Source organism: Nipponia nippon, unplaced genomic scaffold (genome assembly GCF_047370975.1).
Source record: "Nipponia nippon isolate SJK-2023a ecotype South Korea unplaced genomic scaffold, ASM4737097v1 scaffold_8, whole genome shotgun sequence".
Lineage (NCBI taxonomy): Eukaryota > Metazoa > Chordata > Aves > Pelecaniformes > Threskiornithidae > Nipponia > Nipponia nippon.
The window spans coordinates 32,317,985-32,339,309 of record NW_028262402.1 but is presented as its reverse complement, the minus strand read 5'-3'; the positions used below and the strand labels follow the sequence as shown (position 1 = coordinate 32,339,309).

Sequence of the window (21,325 nt, the reverse complement as noted above, 5' to 3'; positions counted from 1 at the left end):
TCACTTTGCGAGGGAAGGACACTCTCCAGTGTGACACCACTATCAGGCTGTGACGCAAGAGTCTCCAGGAGCTAAGGCAGCATTAAAACACCTTCCTTTTCTAAAGGAATCATTTCTATAGCAAATTTGTATTATCCTCCTTCAGCTAGAACCCTTTTGCATACTGTTTTTCAGAGCCAGTGCGTTCTCCCAGCAGTACATGTCTGGGGAATCAAGCTACATGTCCTTTCAACTCAAATTCTAAAGCAGGGACAACTATTATCAGAAAATAGCCAGGATACTCACTGAATAGTTATCTTTCTTATGTCAAAAGAAATCCATTTCACGCTTTATGGTCCTAATCCAGAGTTCACTGAAGCCTGGGAGTTTTCATTAATTTTGATGGGTTTCAGATCAGATAATTTGAAAAAAATAACAAAACCAAACAAATAAACAAACCAAACAAAACCTCCACAAAGTAGTACTTCACCACCTAGCTGCCAGCCTCTGGGTAGGGATACAATTAAAACTGAGCAAAGTAGAACCCAGCTGAGGTTTTCACTCAGCTCTTTCCCACATCCCTTATGCACCCAAGAAGAATACTTTACAGCTTTAGAGTAAATCTGAAATTCTTACATAGCTCTCACCCAGCAGGATTTCTGAGAGAATAACTAGTGGTGGGTAGCTAAGGCAGCTTCAGCACTCTTTCCTCAGGTATCTTCATAAACACCATCTGGTGCAGCAGGACTGCACCCACGCTTGGTATCTCATCCTTGAAGAAATGACTGGTTTCGTCTTCTGTGTTTAAGTCACATGTGCCTCCAGGGAATGACTTATTTGCATGGTGAAGACAGGAAAACAGCACAGTTACCAGGCAGCTACCAGCAGTGGAGACCTCTGAGTAGCTTGAAGAGAATGGTTGTGGCTACTCCGGGCACCTGGAAAGAAGGGAGTCTTTTTGGTGAGGCAACGCCACTGGACTAACTGATTAGCAATGACAACCAGGCAAGCCAAAGATCTTGCTAACACTTGGAGACAGGGTTGTGGGTCTGGCAGGGAGATCTTCTTTGTAATCAGGACTGAGGGAATCCTGTCATAAAACAGGAGAGTCTGATGGGTCAAAGGAAAATGGAAGAGGAGGGAGGAATACAACCGGGAAATTTATCCCTGAAACAAAGCAAACGGAAAGAGGGGCTGTTCCCTGGGCATTTGAAAGCAAAGATTGCTTCGTGATTGACAAGAGTAGACTCTGAGAGAAAAGGTGATTAAAAAAACCCAAGGCATTGTTTGGAAAGAGGGTAGCAGACAATGGAGAAATACGGAGAGAGAGACATGCAAAAATAGGGAGAGAGAGAAATAAAAGGATGAGAAAGGAGGAAGGACGGACTTGAGCTCCTTAGTCTGGGCAGGGCACAACCTGATTAGGTAAGTGGGCTGACTAACCTAGAACATGCCTATTCAGGATCACGTCTGACCCAGGGATATCTCAGACAGCAGTGAACTGAGCCAAGCTCTCTAGACTGGGAATTAACTTGAACAGAAAAAGGCACACTACTTGTTATATAAACAGCAACTTACTACGCTGCTGCAGAGACAAAGAAAGACATGTACTTTGTTTGTCTGAAGGCTTCTGTTTCCCTCCAGCTGTTCCACATCTGAGGAACAGTAAAACATTTGGGAGAAAGAGTAGTTTTGTTCTGCTGTGTTGGTACAGCATCAGCAGGTGATGCTCCAGGCTCAATTTCAAGCTACTACTACAGTCTGAAGAATAATTAAAAATAATGATAACTTTTTAATTGCCTGCAGCACTTACAGTTTTATTTGCTTTTTCTGCTGGACTGCAGTCATTCCCATTTAAATTCATATCGCAGAACAGGATACACAGGATAAACAGAGAAAAGTATTGAATCCTTAAAAATCAAAGGGAGGACATAGTGTGCCTTCTGAGTTGTTCCCTCTAGTATCTTGAAAGGTCTGTAATTTGCTTCTCTCAAAAAATTTTGGAGCAGCTCTTTCCTCTTCACAGTGCCTTCATACAATTTCCATTACAGTCCCCTCAGATTGTGGAAGATCAGATATGGTGTTTCTGACACTGGCAAAAAAGTGTGTATTATGTTAACACATATGTAATATAACTTTTTCTCTAAAATAAGTGGGAGTACACTGTAACAAGGCAGAAGACTGACCTCTGCATGCTATAATTTAAACTGATGTTCAGGAACCAAGTCTTGCAGTAAGGTATCAACACTGATAAATGCCTACACTGTTTGTTGGGGGTGGTTTTTAGAAAAAAAAATACAGGTCTAGTCCAGCTTCCACTGAGATGAGTAGAGAGATTTTTACTGATTACAAAGTCACAAGGTAAAATAATTCACATGTCGTCATCACTGGCACTCATATTGCCAGTCTCAGTCACTACGCCAAAAAATAACGAGACATCAACACTTAACTGCACACTCTCACAGATGTGAGTTGCTGGCAAATCAGAGAAGACAGGTTTGGACTGATGCTGGCTATGTTGCATCTGCTATTTGAAGTTAAAAACAGATCCTATTTCAGCTGTCCAAACAGTTGTCAGCTTCTTGGGGGCCGTAAGGAAGTGGATGTTACGGCAGTCTTCAGCTGCAGACTCACCTACCCAAAAGTATTTTAATGGTGGAAAACATACTGTCTCCACCAGATTGTTCCGTGGAGATTTGAGGTTATATCTGAGAATCCAGAAGCTATGAAGAATGGCTTAATTTTTCCCTAGTTACGCAGGAAGGCCACTCAGTGCCATTAACTGGTGTTTTTCTTAGACGTGTGTGCGTGTGCGCACACAAACAAACCCCCACACAGAGTAAAATATGAAAGATTGAGCCATAAAACACTTCAAAGTCGTGAAGGTGGGGAGGAGGGGAGAAATATGCCAAAGCAGTCCTTTGGCACAGATTCTCCCCTCTGTTGTTCAAGTGGGATCAAAGATACTCTGTTGTGGTAGCCTCTGCATGCAGAACGGTCACAGTGTACGCAAGCCATTCGCTGTAGCAGATCCATAAAAAAGCCTGTCAATACACTTCAGAGCAGATGTAGAGTTAAAAAAACAAGATGTCCTTCATTTGAGAATCCAATGCTCCGCTCAAATGAGGAGAAAATTGTTTACATGAATCCAACTCCCACTGAAATCCAAGCCAAGTCTCCCACTGAATTCAATGTCAGGAGCAACTAACAAACCTGTAAGAATTAATAACCTCTGAGCACAAGGGCCAAATGTAACACATCACGGATCTGAGAGAGTTCCCAAACGCCTGTCATGATTTTGTGTATGTTTTTGATATTTCTTGAAAGCTTTTGTAGAAAAATAAATGTTTGGTGTAAATAAATGTAGCGGATCATTTGCCTACTTTCGCTTTGACAAGCATCTTTTTCCATGTCCCAGATATTCATGCTTCGATTATTTGGAAATGATTTCAGAGTGTAATATCTGAGTTCTTATATTCAGGAGCTGTCTCTTGAAATTCAGGCTCAATTATTTTCCTTCTTTTAAGTTTTGTTATATTGTTCCTGGTGAATCCCATTTGTGCTGTTATGAGACATCCATAAATAATTATCAGTACAGACTGCTCACCATCAGAAGTGTGTAATGTAGAAATGGAGGAAGTCTCAAATGCCAGCTGGAGCCTTTTCTCCTTCCTGAAATGTTGTATCTTGCATAATATCTCTCCACTGAAACATTTGTCTTGGATCAAAGAAACTGGCATAGGAAGGCAATTTTTGTTCAAAAACTTATAAGGGAGTATGAGTTTTTGCATTGCATCACAAACAGCTTTTTTGCGCCCTCCAGCAACAGATATTTTTGACTTTGATTTAGACAGCTGTTTGACATCTTCAGATACGAAACTGTCCGGGATTTTCATTCCTGTTCTTGGTGAATCAGCATTTTCCTTTGCAACATCTGGTTGTGAACAACTGCTATCAATAGACTTACTAGAAAGAAAGCTGTGTTTGTTACATGCTGCAGCATCCCAATTGTTAGATCTTACTGCTGACTGTCCACTATAGAAGAGAGATGTGTGCTTGCTCCAGAAGTGATGGCTACTTTTGCTGTTCATTTTTAATATTTGTGAGGGATGACAACAATTCTGATACCTGAAAAGAATATAGGAAATTTTTCACATTAATGGTGCAGGACTGTAAAAATAAATTCTATGGATGACTACAAAGATTTCTTTTATTAATGTTCTTATTATTGCTTAAGCATTTTAAAGACTAGAAGTTTTGAGAGTCACAGTTTGGTAGCCATTGATCTTCATACAATACAAACAAATCATCCTTGACACAAAAATCTTACAATGTAAACATAGTTTAAAAAGTAATCAAGGACTAGGGATTAGTTATAAAAAAATTATAAAAAGATGAAGATAAAAGCAAGATGATCACATAAGAGACAATGAACCATGTTGCCAGCACTCCACAATAATGACAGAATACGTTCCCTTTGGATTGATTTCTAACATTATGCATGTCTTTTATAATGTTTATAACAGTCTGTAGATATCAACTGTTCCATGAAAAAAAATCTCTAATTTTCCATATCATGCCTTGATTAACAAAATTGTCCAAAACCAGTTTAAAAATGTAATTTGTCTGGAACAATGTGTAAGGGTACATGTATAAAACAGATCACTAGGAAGGAGAAAGAGAACCTAAGGAAGCTGTAACACTGTGTTTACCTCTGCTCAGCTTATGTCCAGCACCCAGTGCCAGCCAATCTCTTACTAGGAAGTTGCGAAGACGGTGCACGAAACCATGAGAAGGGTGTGCTATTTGTTTGCTGTTCTAGACTATTAAGTACTGGATCCAAACATTATGCAGTAAAAATCATTTTATTTTACTGAAAACTCATGAGAAACTGACTGTTTCTATATAGGTGTAAGCAGCATTGCTTAGACTAGAAACTAGTCCAGGCAGAATGCCTGGTGTTGGGATTGCAGTGGCTCTTTGGTTTATTCAGAGTGCTCCAAGTTTGTGAAAGAAAGCAAGTGAGCTGTTTTCATTAAGATAAATGACTATTTCAGGCCACACAATCCAAAGGACAGAGCAGAATCAGATACCTGCCTCTTACTGATCTTCTGACCAAGTGTGTTGATACATACAACACCAATGAGAAACGAATCATCTTTAGATTTATGCCATAAAGATGAATACTTATTTTTTTCAGAATAGGGGCAAATGATAGCAACTAAAATTCTGTGCTCATAAATACTGAACTTGAAATGTTAAACTGCTATAAATTCTAATGTCAATTCTTTTTTCACTACAACAATTCAGTACAAATGTATTTGTGACTCTTAGCCTAGAATATGCGGTCTGACAGTTCCACTATCCATACCAAAGAGGATTTTGAACAAATAAAAATTTAATACTGTAAAGCTACCTAGCCAATTGGTCCATAAAAAAATGAGGATAAAAGAAAGCAGATGACACAGAAAACCTATAAACTGCTTTTACACTGTTACAATACTCACTTTAAAAACAAAAGAGAATGACTGTTTCTTCTGCTCCGTATCTTCTGGCAGTATATCTTTCCTATTTTGATCCATTGTGCCTTCACTGTGCTGAAAAAAATAAAAGAATTCTAATTAGTAATTAAAAGACATGAAAATGATAGAGAAACAGGATTAAAAGGAGAAAAGATGAACAGGAAAAATACAAATGCTCAAGAGGGAGTCAGTCCCGGTCAGTTCCCCAGCATCTGGTGAGCTAACCATGGTGCTTCTGTATTATGCATCGCAGTACTCTGCCCACTGGAGTTTAAAACCTTCTCAAAGATGGCAGGATTTCTCACTTTCCTTGTGAGATGATTCCCAGGCCAAGAGATATCAACAGCAAGCCATCCTAAAATAACTAAATTCTCCTTACTTAGTGCCGTTCTGTTGTCCCCTGCTTTCCCTTTTCCTGCCGTAGACAAATCCCCTGCTTGCTTGCTGCCAACGCATCCTGGTAGACCAGCATTTTTCTCTCCTTTGCTTACATTTTGCCAAGGCACACCAGTGCCTTCTAAGCCCGCTTTCTGGATTTCCCTAGCGGCCTTCCTGCTGTTGCTACAGTCTCCCCCGAATTAATCTTCCGCACCCCAGGAAGGCAGAGAGGAGCAGAGGAGACCCCCCCGGGGACCCAGCCTCGGCTGCCCCATACCTGGTGTTCTTTGTTTGGCTCCCCAGCAGGAGGGAAGGGGGAGGCTTGGTCCTTCCCTCGCACCCAAAAGGGAGGGGAGGCCCCACACTGTGGGACTGCAGTCCCTGGCTCTGGTTTAGCGGGTAGAGCTGGGGGGAAGGCTGGTGTCAGTCACAGGGTAGCTCTTGGGGCCTCTGGGCCACGAAAACGAGGGTCAGTAAATGGCAGCTCAGGCTGGCATGAGGACAGATACAATATTTCATAATTTCAACAGAAATTTCATATTTATTTGGCTAAATATTTTACTAAATATTTTACTTTGGGTGAAAAATTCTTGGTTTTCTGCCTGTTTTCGTTCTCCTCTCACCTCCTACCTGAAAGGCCACTTTCTTGAATTAAAAGTACCATGGTCTGTGGCGGACTTGCTTTAAACAGTGGGTGACTACGAGGGAAGCTTCTCGAGCAGGCAGGGCCAGAGGTATCAAGCAGAGCAGAAACAAAGCCACAGCCTTCGCAGTGCACCAAAGCATGCCTCGTGCAAAACTCAGTGCTGGCGGGTTCCCACCAGAGTGCTTTTTTCCATGAAATATTTTTCCAATTCGTAATAAACCAAGGCTTCCATTTTTAGAACTGCGTGCATGCAAAAGCTGCTTTATTGCAACATGTGGGCCTAATTATAATGCAGGGCTGCTTTAACCAGTTTAAATACAGCCCTGGCAGCACAAGTTTCAGTAAGATGGCAAATGCATAGATCTAACATGAATAGTTTTCTTTGAAAGCATCGAAACCTGGAGTTCAAAACCATTTTTCTGAGTCTTTTCATACTGCTTCACAGTTCCACAGTGGGCCATGTCCATCAAATGGGAATGGCAAAGATCCATGTTACACATTTAACAAGCTTTCGGTTTAAGGGTTGAAAGAGCATTTTAATGTTCTAAATTATTTATAGAAAACAGAGGTTCTTTCTGAAAAGGATATTGTGGAAAGCAACTTACAATATCATTGCAGCAGGTAATTCAGGCTCCCTAAGACATCTCCCTAAGACTCATCAGGTAATTCAGACTCCCTAAGACATCTCTCTCCCAGATGATCCCTAGTTCTTCTCCACAGGGTAGTTTAAGTAAACTACACTGACTGTGTAACTATTTATCACTTTGCTAGGGTTTTCCCACATTTCAGCAAGAGTAAACAGGTTCCTTTCTTGGAGCAACTAAGTGCGCAGTGCAACACATTGACGTAAACTCACCCTCAACAGTTGAGGCTCAGGCACTTGTTTCACAAATCTGCCATAAGAGCGGCAGCCTCAAACAGAGGGGACAAATACACAGGAACTTCCTAAAACCACTTCAGCAAGATTTGCCAGTGTTTCTTTGGTTGAATCTCAGTTCACAACGCAAATAGTAAAGGCAAAAATTCAGAAGATGTATCTCAAGGAGAAACAACATGATTTTTCTTCTCAACAAAGTTTCCAAACAGCAGTTCTAAATTTTCATTTTTTATACCCAAGCACTGGTTTTTCTATTTATTGATTTTGGGGGAGTACTCTTTAGATATTCACTAGAAATAAACATTGACTAGGCATTTCAGCTATCTCTTATTTGCAAATCTCTTGTGAAAACAGAGGTTGACAGGAGGGACTGGTTCCCATTCCACCACCTATGTGCTTCGTAAGATCCCACAACATTACGTTCATTAGCACCTTGCCTTTTCTCCTTATTTGAATACTTGCTTGCATTTAAGCTTCTTACGTGAAACAAGCACAAGGAAGGAAATAATATCATTAACAGGAAAGAAATCGAATTTAAACACAGTTTTGCCACTCTCCATACAACTAGTATTTAATCAGGACTACTGTGATTAGGAATGAAAGATCTATGTGAATGACTCATCGTGAACAAATTAAAGATTAAAACACATGGTTGAAAAAGGAAGTGGCTGGCTGCAAATCCTCTGTATGAACCGGATTTTGCTACTCAGGTTATTTCAAATTTTTGGAGGCCCTCTCATTTCGTCAGATAGTAAGGGGAACTTCTTCCTGCTGTCTGGACTTAGCTTCGCTAAGCTACAGAATGAATTTTTCATTAAAATCATATGCAATAAAATTATTATGCAACCAGTAAAAAAAAACAGGTAAGTAAGGTGTAGGGGATGAGAGTATTTCTGAATGGAGATGATACTGTTTCGTGAGGTTCTTTGTCCCGCTGGACTGTACCATCCCAGCAAGGAACTTCCGTTGCCCTAGAGATTAAAGCCAACTGTCAGAAACAAATCTGCAATAATTTGGAGCTGGACACAATGTTAATGAGGTACATTAGCACACCCCTAGCAAGGGGGGGAATGGTGAAACAAGCCATGCTTCAATAGCCAAAGCTGGTCAGAAAGCTCTGCTCCGCTCCTCTGCTTCCCTTTGCACCAGGAGCTCTGAAGGGATTCGGCATTTTGCATTTCTGCAGTCACCTGCCATCCTTTGGGAGCAGGTAAAAAGCGGAGAACAGAGTACAAGAAGGACAAGGAGCAGAGCTGGGCAATGGTTTTCACCAGTGTCAGCCCAGGCATTCGGGCATTCAGGAAAAGCGGTGGGGAAGCCAGGACAGGGGTACGGGGCAAGGGGCCAGCTGCCATTTGAGAGGCGCGGGCTGGAAACCCGCTGCTGCCCAGCGGCGGTAGGGACCTGCTGCCCAGTGAAAGCTGCTGTTGAAATGCTCCTCAAACCCAAACACGGGTGGAACGGTGCCAAGCGCTTGCATTTTTGCTCACTGTGTTCAAGCAGCGTATCTCCTCCGTGTGAAAAGTGGCAGTAAAGAACAAAGCAGGCCAAACTGCTCGCCTGGCAGATCACTTTATAGGCAAAAAGCTGTACTGGTCATGACAACGAGTAATTTTTCCAAGTACTCTTTTGAGGTCTTTTGGGATGAACACAGAGTTGCACACTCTGCCACATTAGACAACTACCGAATTCTCCGGTCAGAAGAGACTGCAAAATTTTAGCATCATAAAAAATGGCCAGGCTGCCAGTATAAGCAAAGAGCGGTATAGTTGGAGATTTTTTTCCACTAGTGAAGGTGCTGATTTAAATAAATGGGGAGAATAATAATTACAATTAAAAAACCAAACAACAGAAGCAACCTACAGCAGATAGGATTTAACTAAAAAAAAAAAAAAGTATGTTTCCTCGACATTAAATTTCACAGTCCCATTATCTGTATCTTATTTTTTATTTTGGAGTTCAAATTCATTTTGTCCCATCACCTGTTGTCAGGATGACTTGCATATTGAACTGTTCAACGTTTTCCTAAAACAAGTTGTTCTTCTTGAGCCATTCGAAGCGAGCTGTAAAAAGGGGTGGATCAGGAATATTGCTGACTTGCTGGTGCAAATGTTTTTTCACAAGTTCTGTAAGAACTCGAACAGAAAGGTAACTCTTGCGATTCCAGGCTCCTGACTGTATGAAGGATTTGGTTCTCTCTCTCCAGCATCATGAATATGCAACTGTACCAACAATCTCTAGCGTTTTTCCAAAATCTATTACTTCACTCCCTATCATTCAGAATCTAAACATAACAGGAAAAGGAAACTTAGCTTTAGCGGTGGTAAGACTATATCTAAGAGAAAACCCCAGATGTGTCATAAACATAGCACGCTCTGGTGTATCGGTGCCGTTACACAGCACTGAACTGGAATGGCCAGGACGGCCCCTTGTCTCTCACCCTCAAATTGCCTAGCCAATTAAAAACCTTTATGTCAACAGTTACTTTGATTCAAATCATCATCCTGCATTAAAGCATACCGCGATGACTTACTGGCACGTAGAAGCCTGCAAAACGAGCATCTCGCCAGTTAGAATTTTTACCCTGAGAACGGTGTGTTGTGAGGTTTAACAGAAGTCTACGCATTAGCAGCCCACCCTTCCGGTACACGTAAACACCCGTCTGTACGTCGTTAATTCATTTCTTTTGCCATATGTTTCTATGCTATTCCAATGCTGTTACTCTTTGGAAATGTTTCGTATTTCCGAGAAACTTTAACTCAGGTAACAGTAATGATGTATCTACATTGCAATCCCAACATAGAAACCTATTCTTGCCCCCTCCCCAGTGCTTGTTTATAAGTGTGAACAGAATCATTCAAGATAGGAGTATTTCATGTTTACCAAGAGGCAGTATTTATTATTACGACTGAGAACTCTACACACAGTATTGCACAAAATTGTAATGGACCGATCAACAAAGCCATGTTCCTACATAACTGCAAATAGCACTTTAACAGAGGTTTACCACGTTGTGCGTTAGGCGTCTTAGTAAAGTGACACTTTAGAAGATTATTTCATGGGTGTATGAAAGTGCAAACTTCCATTCAAGACATATACACAAAATACATGAAAAGGATTGCTATACATGCCACAGGTCTAAAAAAAAAAAAAAAAACAAACCCAAACCAATCCCCCCACCCCAAAACATGCCAAAACAAGTTAAATGAGTAGGTACTAGCACTCTTGGCAACCACCAGTGCTACCACATTCAGTCTTATCCTCTAGCAAGAAGCAGGGAAACGCAATCGGAGGGAACACCCTTAGCTTGGAGTTTTAGACATATTAATGCAGCTGTACCACATTAACTGCACTTTTTTTGTTTGGCAAGACTGAAAGACTTACAGCACTATAAATGCACCTAGCCAGTGTATTATATAGTAATTCGGGAATTACTGGTAAAGTAAAGTAACTCTGTACAACAGTTGACTGTTGAAGGAATGGTGTTTTTACAGCAAAAGATGATATAGTATGCAGCCAAAATTCAAGTATTTAATATTGACCTATAAGTGTGGAAATTCTGACCACCTGTTCCTGTGCACCACATAAAACAGATCAAGAATTATTTTTTCAGTTTTATTCTTCCCTCTACACCCTTCCCCAAATGGCTTGGAGAGAGGTGCCGAGGGAAGAATAAAAACATCGCTGCAGCGCTATGTCTTCAGCACATTACTATTCCAAAGCCGTTGACGGGCATGTGGGTACAACTGTTCTCTGGGTTCTCAACATGCAGCCTTAATGCTCTCGGTTCACTCCCATCTCACCACCTCCTTCTCCTTGACGGCAAGACCCCAGTCCCTGCTGTCCCCTGCTTTTTATTTGCACCCTTTTCACCGGCTGTTCCCATCAGTTGCCCAGGCAGACACGTTACCTTCTCTTCTGCACAAGCGAGCAGCTTAGCTGTGCAACATCATCTTTGGACAATTGGGGAAACACGGAGATAAAAGGATGGAACAGTTCTTCTCTCATACCAGCTTTTGGGAAGGCCTGGAGCAACAATTACACTTCTGCCTGAGCACCAGCGAAGAAGTGCTGAAGACTTTGTAAGCTTGAAAAACACTGGTTTACAAAAACAAAATTCTGATTAGGAGAAAGTAAGTTTAAATTCCAAAGAAAAAATGGCCTCCTATAAACATTTTAATTACTGTCTAGAGCCATTTAAAACAATTATGAAATACCAGGGGTTTTTAAATTATAAATACTTTTTCTCCTGTTACCAAGTTAACCACAAGACAGGAGTTAAATAGAAGTTACCTTAAGTTTTGGTGAAAGCCTCTAGTGCCTACAGAGTTACAATTCAAGCTGTAATAAAATTAGTAGCAGACATGACTACAAAAAAGGACTAGTGAAAAGCATAAGACTTCTCTCTCAAAAGAAGTGGTCATAGCTTTTAGTGCACAGACAGCACATTCTCTGAACATGGGGACTCAGAATCCAGAGGCAGTTTTACCAACTTTGCAATTTAAGTCAAGAAAGATAAATGACAGAAATGTGAGAAACAAGGACTGTGTGTATCCTGCTTTAGTACTCCAGTGCCTGAATATATTTCATGTTTCTGAAAATGACTTTCTAAATACAGCAGAGACTGTGCAGTCAACAAGGAACAGAACAGAACTAAAATCGGGTTAGCCCATTTTGAAGGATTTCTACAAGCAGTGCTATGGTAGCCTACCGTTATATTAATACATGAACTTCTTTTTGCACTTCCCCAGATTTACGGGAAAATAAACCACCAGAAAACCCACACACAAAAAGATTAAAGCATCAGAAAACTACAAAAACAAAGCAAGCATCTGCGTTATCGTAGTGAACTCTGAAGCTGAGGGCTGTGTGCCTGCGTATATAGATCTTTATAAACAAACACGTATATGGCTGGTTGTTTTGTTTGGGTTCCACCCCCCCAATCAAAGCAGAACACATAGGCAATATATTCTTTCAATTGGGTTTTGGATGGGAATGTGTGAGTAGAGTGGACAAAGAAAATGACAAAGGAAAAGAACAGTGAGATTTTATTTCCTTGGCATGTGAAATTACAGAGATGTTACTACAGCACTTACTGTTCTTACCTTTTGGATCCCAACTCATCACAAATTACAGCATAACTACATCAGTCGTGGAATTTAACACACAGTTTACATTTTCAAAATGATTTATTTTTCTTCATGGTATCCACACTTTTCACAGCCTACAAACCTGAAGAAAATGGATTTGCTTCCAAAAGCCGTAATAGTAAGTGTTTTGGGGTGTTCAGAGTCAAAGAAGTAGTCCTGAGATTTCAGATGTTAAAGCTTTCTCCACAGCCACATGTTCCTTTGATGTTTGGATTATTGAAGACAAATTCACTGGACAGTTTGTCTTCTACATAGTCCATTTCAGTTCCTAGAAGTGTCAGCTGTGCCTTCTTCTCAATAAACACTCTAACCCCTTGAAGACAAAGGAAAAAAAAAATTACATACAGCAAAATCACTATTCACTTTAGAATTCTCTTTCAACCAGTGATAAAATATGGAAGCTATATATGAAGACTACCAGTATAACTTGGTTTCCCTGGCCTAACTTGCGGCACTTTCATCACTGTTTTTACTCTACCTGTAAAACTCTTAGCAACAGTCTAGCAGTGTTATTTGTGTGTGCACATGGACGGATGACTTGGGGGGGGGGGGGGGGGAGGAGGCGGGGAATCTTTAAAAACATGACACCCAGGGAAACAAGCTTGGGAACAGATCTCAGCTTCAATACTTAATTCCCATGCATTACAGTCAGTAACCCATTTCCTACCATTGTTAAAGTCTGTGCATCCAACAAGATGTCCAAAAACCGTGAAAAACCAAATGGTCCTCTCTCAAAATGATTATTTTTGTTCTGCCAAAACTATTAGGTCTACATTAACTATTAGCAATACTGAATCCTATAATAAGGCAAATGCGTGAACTTTCAAAGATATCACAGCCTTTAAGGATTAAGAATTAGTAGTTCATCTTAGGAACGAGAAAGAGCTCACTTTTCTGAAGTATACAAAATATCCACCCCTCTGGAAAGTTACAGAACTTTAAAGCTGCAAATCTGACATAAAGGTGTGAGTGGACTGCTTTAGCTGTCCACAGACTAGGAAATACTAAAAATAAAAATGTAAAATTGTATCAGTAAACAGCAACAAGAACTCATGAAGTTATATGAGAGATTGCTGGAAAGCTGTTTCATCATAGCAGACATTAAGACAAAACATTACTAACACAATTCAAGTCTGTAGGCAACTGAGTTGAATCTACACAGTCTTGGGGTCAATTTGGACAGTAACTGACAGTGAAGGCTAAACCTAATGAAAGAGTTTGTGGACCTGATCCCCAAAGCAGTCACTTACTACCTAAAAGCTGGGATCCAAAACCACCAGCTCACTGAGCACAGAGCTGTATAAAAGCCAGAGCCTCCACTGGAAATCTGTCTAGAAGCAACCAAAACAAAACAGAAAGCACACATGCACACCTGAAACTCAGTCTGGCTTTGCAACTTAAGGTCTCTGACCTGACTGAGGGAAACTGCTTTTACCTTCCTTAATATCCAAACCAGGAAATGCCTTCTGAAAAATGTGTTTTCAGCCCTGCAGTTAGAGCAGAAGAGTTAACTCCAGAAGCCAGCCGAATTTGAAATCAAGAGGCAACTGCAGAATTAGGTGGCAGTCCCTATCTCACATACTCTGGTTCAATCTAATCATTTGCTGAAGCTCCAACTAATTGTCTGTTTCAGAGAATAAAATTTCTGAGTTGGTCACAGGTATTTTGAAGACAGCTGGAAGATGGGCTCTGCCTAGCAGCATAGCTTCTGTAAGAAAATAATTGTGATACCCCACTTATATTCCAATCTCTTATTTTGCCACCAAATTAAAAGTAATATTCCTGAAAATAATATAACTGAGTTCAGTAATGCCTACAAAAACCCAAAACCACCCTGACAAAAGGAATTTTAGGAACTTTTAGAAAAAGAACACAAACAAAAACAAACACTAGTATGTTTCTGTAAAAATCCATATTTGACAAAAAAAACACTAACAGAAATTTTTGTTACAACTGGAAGAATGTATAGAACTGTGCTGGTTTTGGCTGGGTTAGTGTTACATTTCTTCACAGTAGCTGGTATGGGGCTGTGTTTTGGATTTGTGCTGAAAACAGTGTTGCTAACACAGGGATATTTTAATTATTGCTGAGCAGTGCTTACACAGAGTCAAGGCCTTTTCTGCTTCTCACCCCACCCCACCAGCAAGCAGGCTGGGGCTGCACAAGAAGCTGGGAGGGGACACAGCTGGGACAGCTGACCCCAACTGGCCAAAGGGCTATTCCATGCCATATGACGTCATGCTCAGCATACAAATCTGGGGGAAGAAGGAAGGGGGGGACATTCAGAGTGATGGTGTTTGTCTTCCCCAGTAACTATTACGCGTGATGGAGCCCTGCTGTCCTGGGGATGGCTGAACACCTGCCTGCCCATGGGAAGGAGTGAATGCATTCCTTGCTTTGCTTGTGCATGCGGCTTTTGCTTTACCTATTAAACTGTCTTTATCTCAACCCACGAGTTTTCTCACTTTTACCATTCTGATTCTCTCCCCCATCCCATGGTGGGAGAGTGAGTGAGTGGCTCTGTGGGGCTTAGTTGCTGGCTGGGGTTAAACCATGACAGGAACTTTAGCAACAGACCTATCATGGGATGCTCAATGAAATTATCAGGCAGAAAGCTTAAATACTAGCATACGAAAACGATTTTTAAAATACTCTTAAATTAAAATCATAGAAATGGTTGTTACAAAGCAATGTAAAGGTCAAAAGCATAAAGAAGTTAAAAACAAACTATAAATCAATGAAGAATAAGACTAGTTAGAGAAGATAATTGGGAAAATCCCTTACAAATAAAAGCTTTACTTGGCCAAGACTTGGTTTAGGTATGCTGTTAAAGTATTCCTTTATACATGCATGCTTCTATATTCTTCTCTAAATATCTGCTATTAGCCACCTCCAAAGACATGAACGATGGACTATTCTGGCGTAGTAGTCTCTTACGCAGAGACTGCAAAGCTGCAGATTTTAACTAGCTGGTTCATTCAAAACAGAAACCAAGGTGACAACAATTCCCATAACAGAACAGTAGGACCTCTTCCTATAACTTGTTACTTCAAGTAAGTTCTAACCTGTACCTTGGCAAACCTGTAGTAAGTTTCCCCACCACCACAGATGTTAGCCCTGCTGCATCAGAAACTCACCGTCTTGAACTACTTCTTCATCAGAGTCTCCTTTCGATTTTGTATATTCTAACGTGTATGAAAGTCCATTGCATCCTCTTGTACGAACACCTACTTTCACACCTACCTAAAAAAAAAAACAAAACCAAAAAACCAACCCCACATTTATGACATTTTTAAAACTTATTCTGGAGTAAAAAGTACAGAGAACAACAAAATGCTGACATTTATTATTCTCCACTGCCTCAAAGCAGAAGTGAATTAGCTTAATGGATTAAGAGGTAACATTTTTTTCCTTTTACAAAATTGACTGCCAAGGTAAAAGCAAACATCAGATGTTTGCTACTATAGATCAAGACCTAAAGTATGTTAAAGTTTTGAGCTAATAAGCTGTTGGCACTCCTCTAGGTGCTTGGTCTTATAAAGACAGTCAAATTTCAAAGACAGATTTTTTATTTTTTTTTTACTTCAAATTAAAGTTTACTCAGATGCTAGTTCAGGTGCTATGTTAAGATTATTGACAGTAATGCAATTATGAAGCTGTGAGGCCAAGGCAAGGGCAGTGACTAAATTTTCACAGAACTCTTGTAATGACACCATCAGAAAACTTACTTCAAACTAAAGTTTTGAAACATGTACTTTGATTTCTCCATTATCTCTATTGCCAACCTTACTTAAAAAGCAATCCTCTGCTTAAATCAAATATGTTTATTTCCTTACTGTTTTAATCAACCTTAAAAGCCAACCTAGTCAACATGTTTGTACCATCCACAGTATCCAACAAGTCTGGGAAAGAGAGCATCTGTGTAAGTAAAAAACTGAGAAAACGTTTTAAAGAAACAGAAAACTCTTTGTGTACAACCATCTTTCAAAAATATCTCTACCACTTTCCACACACCACTGCTTCATAACTGAAGAGGAAAATTATATTGTCCATCTCTGTAATCAATGTTATGATGAAAATATATCAAAACATATCACTTCTCATCAAGTGGGATCTCAGACAAACCATGTTTGACCTTTCTCTACAGGAACCGCTACAAATAATGGGCTGGAAAACGCAAACACCATTTATAGCAAGAGGATGACCGACCAGCTAAGCTGTAGGCTTAGGGCTTCCTTAGGATGGTTTAAAACATTAGAACAAAGAGTCTAGTTAGTAACAGATGTGCAGGAAGCAAAAGAAACAATGGGCCTTGTATGAAAGTTAGAAGAGAAATATTCTTCTTGAAATGCTCACTGTAAAGAAGAAAATCTAATGCTTGTTTTTATAATGGTTAGAAAGCAAGACTCCGGGTATTTTTCCCCCACGAAGAAAAGATGACAAGCTCATTCAGTCATTTGGAGAAATGCTGATTACTTAAAAAAAAATACACTGTCTGGCAAGTTTCCTAAGAATTACACGTTTTCCAATGGATATGAATCTAACTTTATTATTATATACTTCAAAATGAGAATTCCTACAAGAACTTAATTAATAATGTCTTAATATCAACAGCTGAAGATGTCTTTCCCTACCAGAAGTCACCACTATGCCACACTAAAAGACTTCATTAAAATATAGCTAAAAATATTCTGAAGCTTAGAATTTTTTCAACTTTAGCCATCTCAAAAGTAACTGTACAGTGAAATGTCATTACAGTCATACTTCCTGCATTTCATTTTATAAAGAAACAAAGGTTGATACCTAAATAAGCTTATGCATTCCCCTCCAAAAAAAAGATGCCAACATCTCCAATAAACACCTCAGTGTTTATTTCAAACTTCCAAGTCGCCAGAAATGCTTTGCAATTGTGAGCTGTGTTAAAACCTTAGCACAATCTACAGGCTGGCTCTGTTTATACTTACATGCTCAGGTTTATCTTTAAGAAGTTGTTTTATCTTCTGAACAGCTGATGGGGTCTGAAAAACAAAGACATATACATCAGTTTGAAATTTTTTTTTGTTTATTTGCAGTGAATGCTTGCACATATTAAAATCTGCAACATAGCTGTACTATAAAATAATTTCTATTCCAACTCTGTGCACTCAAATTTTCTTAGTTTACATTTGTCTCCTATCTGTGAAGTCCACCTTCAGCATCAGCCACCTGTCAGTAGTGACTAGCCTGTGTTCTGCTTGAAACTGATGCCTGATCTGAATATAGGCACTCTGCTGTAAAACAGATGATCGCTCTATCTAATCCACGCAGAGTGCAACACCTCTTCACTTCCCTCCTCACCCACGCTGCCAGCAAACAGATAGCTCAAGAACTTCAGTCCTTAATATTAGGGCGTTTGTTCTCCCCCCCCAATCACTACTGCAATCCAATTAAGTAGTTCTGCTCATGTAAAACTTTTGTCACATACGCATTACAGACAAAAATCAATTAGGCACAGATGTGTTTATGGCCTATTTCTCTCTTCGCACTAACCCAGAGGGGAATTGTGACTTTACAGCAGATAAATTCACTGTTCATGCAGATCTAGCTGTTGCAGAAATGCAAGAACACACCACAAACACAAATATTTCCATTACATGTTTACAGGTTTTTAAGACACTGAGAAAAAGAAAAGCATTAGTTCTTACATGAAGTTCTTACCAGGAGCAGACTTAAACACACAAAGCAAAATACAGGTTAGACTTACAGTAGAAAACTTTTTTCTAATTCCCGCTATTAATCGTCATTTGTTACAGAATCACTACTGAACAGGAATCACCTGCTCTGAACTGTACGCACTCAATCTGCCCCTGTTCCTGCAGGGAACTGACTGTACTTTCCTCTGCAGTAATCCCTCTCAACAGTACAGCCTCCCCAGTGCTGCCGCTAGCAGCAAACGCACTGCCTCCATTAACAAAAAGGTACAAAGCCTCCTCGGAAGCAGCCTCCTCGTCAGCTTCTGCACATAACGCGTTTCCTTTTTTTGTTTTTTTGGTTTTTTTTCCTAAATAAATACACTTCTTCGGGTGGCTGTGCAAAAAGCCCCCCCTGCGCGAAGGGACCGCACCGATGTTGCCCCTTCTGCCGCTGCCTGCGGGCGGAGCCGGGGGGCGCGGGGCCTCCTCCCCGGCGGGAGCGGCGAGGACACTCGGGAGGGGGACGAGACCCCCTCACCCTCCCCGCAGCCCCTTCCCACCCAGCACGGCCCCCCCGCAGCGCGCAGCCGGCAACCCCCAAGCGTTAACGGCGCTGGCCCTCGGCCGCGACACCGCCCCGGGCGAGACCCACCCCCGCCGCCGCCGCCTCCTCCTCCCCCGGCACGGCCCGACGCGGCGGCGCCTCGCTCGCTGCCCGCTGCTGCCAGGTCGGGCGGGCAGCGCCGCCGCCGACGCAGACAGGCCGGGCGGCCCGTCCTCCTCCCGCCCCGCTGTCACCGGCGGCCCAGCGCCACCTGCCGCGGGGCGGGGGGGGGGGGAGGCCCGGCCGCCCGGCCCGGGCCGTGGCGCAGTTCTCGCAGCCGGGAGGAGGCGGGGGCAGGGGCCGGGGGCCCGGGGCCGTCGGGCCGAGCGCCCCCCGCCCGCGGCGGCGCGGCACTGACCAGGGTGAGGGCGGCGCGCGTAGCCTGGATCTTCCGCTTGCTGACGGCGCGCACTGTGGCCCTCACCACCGACGAGGCCATCGCCCCCCTCCGCCCCGACCGCTGCCCTCTGCCATGGGCACCGCCGACGTCACGCCCTGACGCCACGGCGCACGGCGCGCTTCCGGCGCGCGGCCCTATTGGGCAGCGGGCTGTGATCGGCAGGCAGCGCGGCTCCGCCCCCTTCCCCGCTGCCCGGGGCGGCCGGGCGGAGACAGTCGGGCGCCTGCGGCCTGCGGCCCGCTGCGGGCCCCGGGCCCCGGGCCGGCGGGGCGCGGCAGGCAGGAGGGCTGTTGGCAGAGATAAGCAGCGGGCTTGGCCCGGGCAGCCGCAGCAGGAGGCCCGCCCCGCCGGCTGCCGGTGGGTACAGAGCCCCCGCCTGCGGGAAGTACCGGCAGGGAACAGGAGTTGCAGCGGGGACGGGTGGCACGAACAACGGTTATTGGTGGTCGCAGCGGCCGGCGCTTTCAGACCGCTCTGCCCGAGGCTGTTCAACGGGAAGCCTCGGTCCGCTTCGGAGGGGTGGGTGCTCCCGGGAAAGCCCGACGGCCTGGGCCCAGGGGCACTGACCCCGTCACGCTCTAAACCCGTATTTACGAAGTCCAAGCACAAGCAACGCTTCCGCACCTCATCGCCGCGTCTGCTTTGGGTTCTGAACAGCACAACAGTAAACGTGCGGATGTTTTCCTTTTTTACATACATAGTTGTGCCACTACTCCTTAACGAGGCACAGTACTTCTACCTTAAAGTGTATAATAAAAAAAGTTGCATTTTCTTGGCTACACAAAACGCGTCTTTCGCACGCAATTTGCGCAGCTTGGGCGCGCACCCTCAACTAAAACACAGTGTAATGCGCTGAGGTGAGGAACGCGCCCGCTGGGAGGGGGGGAAGCTCACGTGCAAATTCAACTAATACCTTCTTCGTCATTCACGGCCTACCATGCATGAATTCTAGTTTATTACTATTAGTTCTGACACTGTTCTTTTTCCAGAAGCTTTTTATTAATGTAGTCCATCCGTTCAGAGTTTTTGGCCATACCTGGAAAGTTGCTTCCCCTGAGAACACGCTCCCCTAAGGCAAGCAGGATCTTGGATATCGAGAATGGTTATGAAGAACTTTCTTTTATTCAATTTTAGTTTTCAGTCCATTTACTAAATTTTACAAATTAATCCAGCAGATACGTATGCCTCCTCAACTGTGTTTATTCTGTGTCATGTAGCATTCTCTAAGTTATGACTGTGCTCTTCAACTACTCTCTAAGCAAACAAAGGATTTATTAGTTACTGGTTTAATGCTTGTAATATATAACCCAAGTTTGGGGGCTTTATTTTAAGGCTATGAGATAAGTAACTATATTGAATATGTACTTGCATAAGCAAGCACCAGCTTCAAAGTGAGAAGACCGCTGGATCTGCAGAATGAGTTTTCATTCAGATGCGAGTTTAGAAATTTCACAATTGAAAACTTCACCACTAAATGACAAAGTATCACAAACAGAAGAGGGTGAGTATGCATAAATATGATTTTTTTTTTTTTTTCAATAACTTCTATCTTTGAGGTCATGCCATAGTCCCTTAGAGGCTTACACATTTCATCCCCATCAGTAAAACTGGAAGTAACTCTGAATAGAAGGCTAAATAAGGCATACAGAAGGCATGTGAGCCTTTCTTTTTTTGGGGGATATGAATGAAAAACTACAAGAATAAACTTATTTTTGAGGGAAAAACTGACAATTTCATATGATGAAGACAAAGTTGGAATTAATTTCTGTTTGTTGCTGGCTAATATTTTGCTTGAAAATATACTGAGGAAAGAATACAAAAGAATTTTTTTGTGAAAGTTGCACATCTAGAAGTTTACAGAAAGCTGGCTACAGATGGATGAAAACCAAAACAGGAGTTAGGATCCCAGATCCCTAAGACCACTTTGGAAATTTTAGCTTTTAACTTTAATAAAAATAGATGGGTAAGGAAAAAAATTAAACATGATATTTCTAAAACCAGATAATTCTAATAACTTATCATTAATTCTGCATTTAAGTCAGGAATACTGAAAACTACAACCGAAGAAGAAATACAGAAACTTAAGTCTGATTATTT

At 42.0% G+C, this 21,325-nt stretch overlaps 2 protein-coding genes across 4 annotated transcripts in view; both read right to left on the bottom strand.

Annotated features, from left to right (window-relative positions):
• GOLM1 (golgi membrane protein 1) overlaps positions 1 to 11,452 on the bottom strand; it is a 61,728-nt gene extending 50,276 nt beyond the window's left edge. The window contains exons 1-5 of one of the 2 annotated variants that reach the window (XM_087741776.1): positions 11,313 to 11,452; positions 5,487 to 5,576; positions 2,166 to 4,107; positions 1,793 to 2,071; positions 616 to 917 (exon numbers count right to left, since the gene is read on the bottom strand). The gene's annotated coding sequence lies outside the window, so the exon portion shown is untranslated. The remainder of the gene's footprint in view (positions 1 to 615; positions 918 to 1,792; positions 2,072 to 2,165; positions 4,108 to 5,486; positions 5,577 to 11,312) is intronic. The other variant, XM_087741777.1, reaches the window with a different exon arrangement.
• On the bottom strand, positions 11,367 to 19,347 carry ISCA1 (iron-sulfur cluster assembly 1). Of its 2 annotated transcripts, XR_015700977.1 has the most exons (5): positions 19,187 to 19,347; positions 17,517 to 17,570; positions 15,690 to 15,795; positions 12,635 to 12,865; positions 11,367 to 11,500 (listed from the first exon to the last, which is right to left on the bottom strand). XR_015700977.1 is itself a non-coding variant. In XM_087741780.1 (4 exons), the coding sequence occupies exons 1-4, from the start codon at positions 19,265 to 19,267 to the stop codon at positions 12,717 to 12,719; spliced, it is 390 nt and encodes a 129-aa protein (XP_087597906.1). In that variant the 5' UTR covers positions 19,268 to 19,347; the 3' UTR covers positions 12,433 to 12,716. The 2 variants fall into 2 exon arrangements, 1 of the variants encoding a protein (XP_087597906.1); XM_087741780.1 differs by lacking the exon at positions 11,367 to 11,500 and having other exon boundaries at positions 12,433 to 12,865.
• Between the last annotated feature and the right edge of the window lie 1,978 nt (positions 19,348 to 21,325).

Bases quoted from the DNA above. Each gene is read 5' to 3' on its own strand.
- ISCA1 (XM_087741780.1), bottom strand. From the start codon at position 19,267: ATGGCCTCGTCGGTGGTGAGGGCCACAGTGCGCGCCGTCAGCAAGCGG. The intron at 17,571-19,186 runs GTCAGTGCCGCG...TTTGTTTTTCAG, and splicing joins CGCGCGCCGCCCTCACCCTG to ACCCCATCAGCTGTTCAGAA. The intron at 12,866-15,689 runs GTGAGTTTCTGA...TTTGTCTTCAAG, and splicing joins TGAAGAAGTAGTTCAAGACG to GGGTTAGAGTGTTTATTGAG.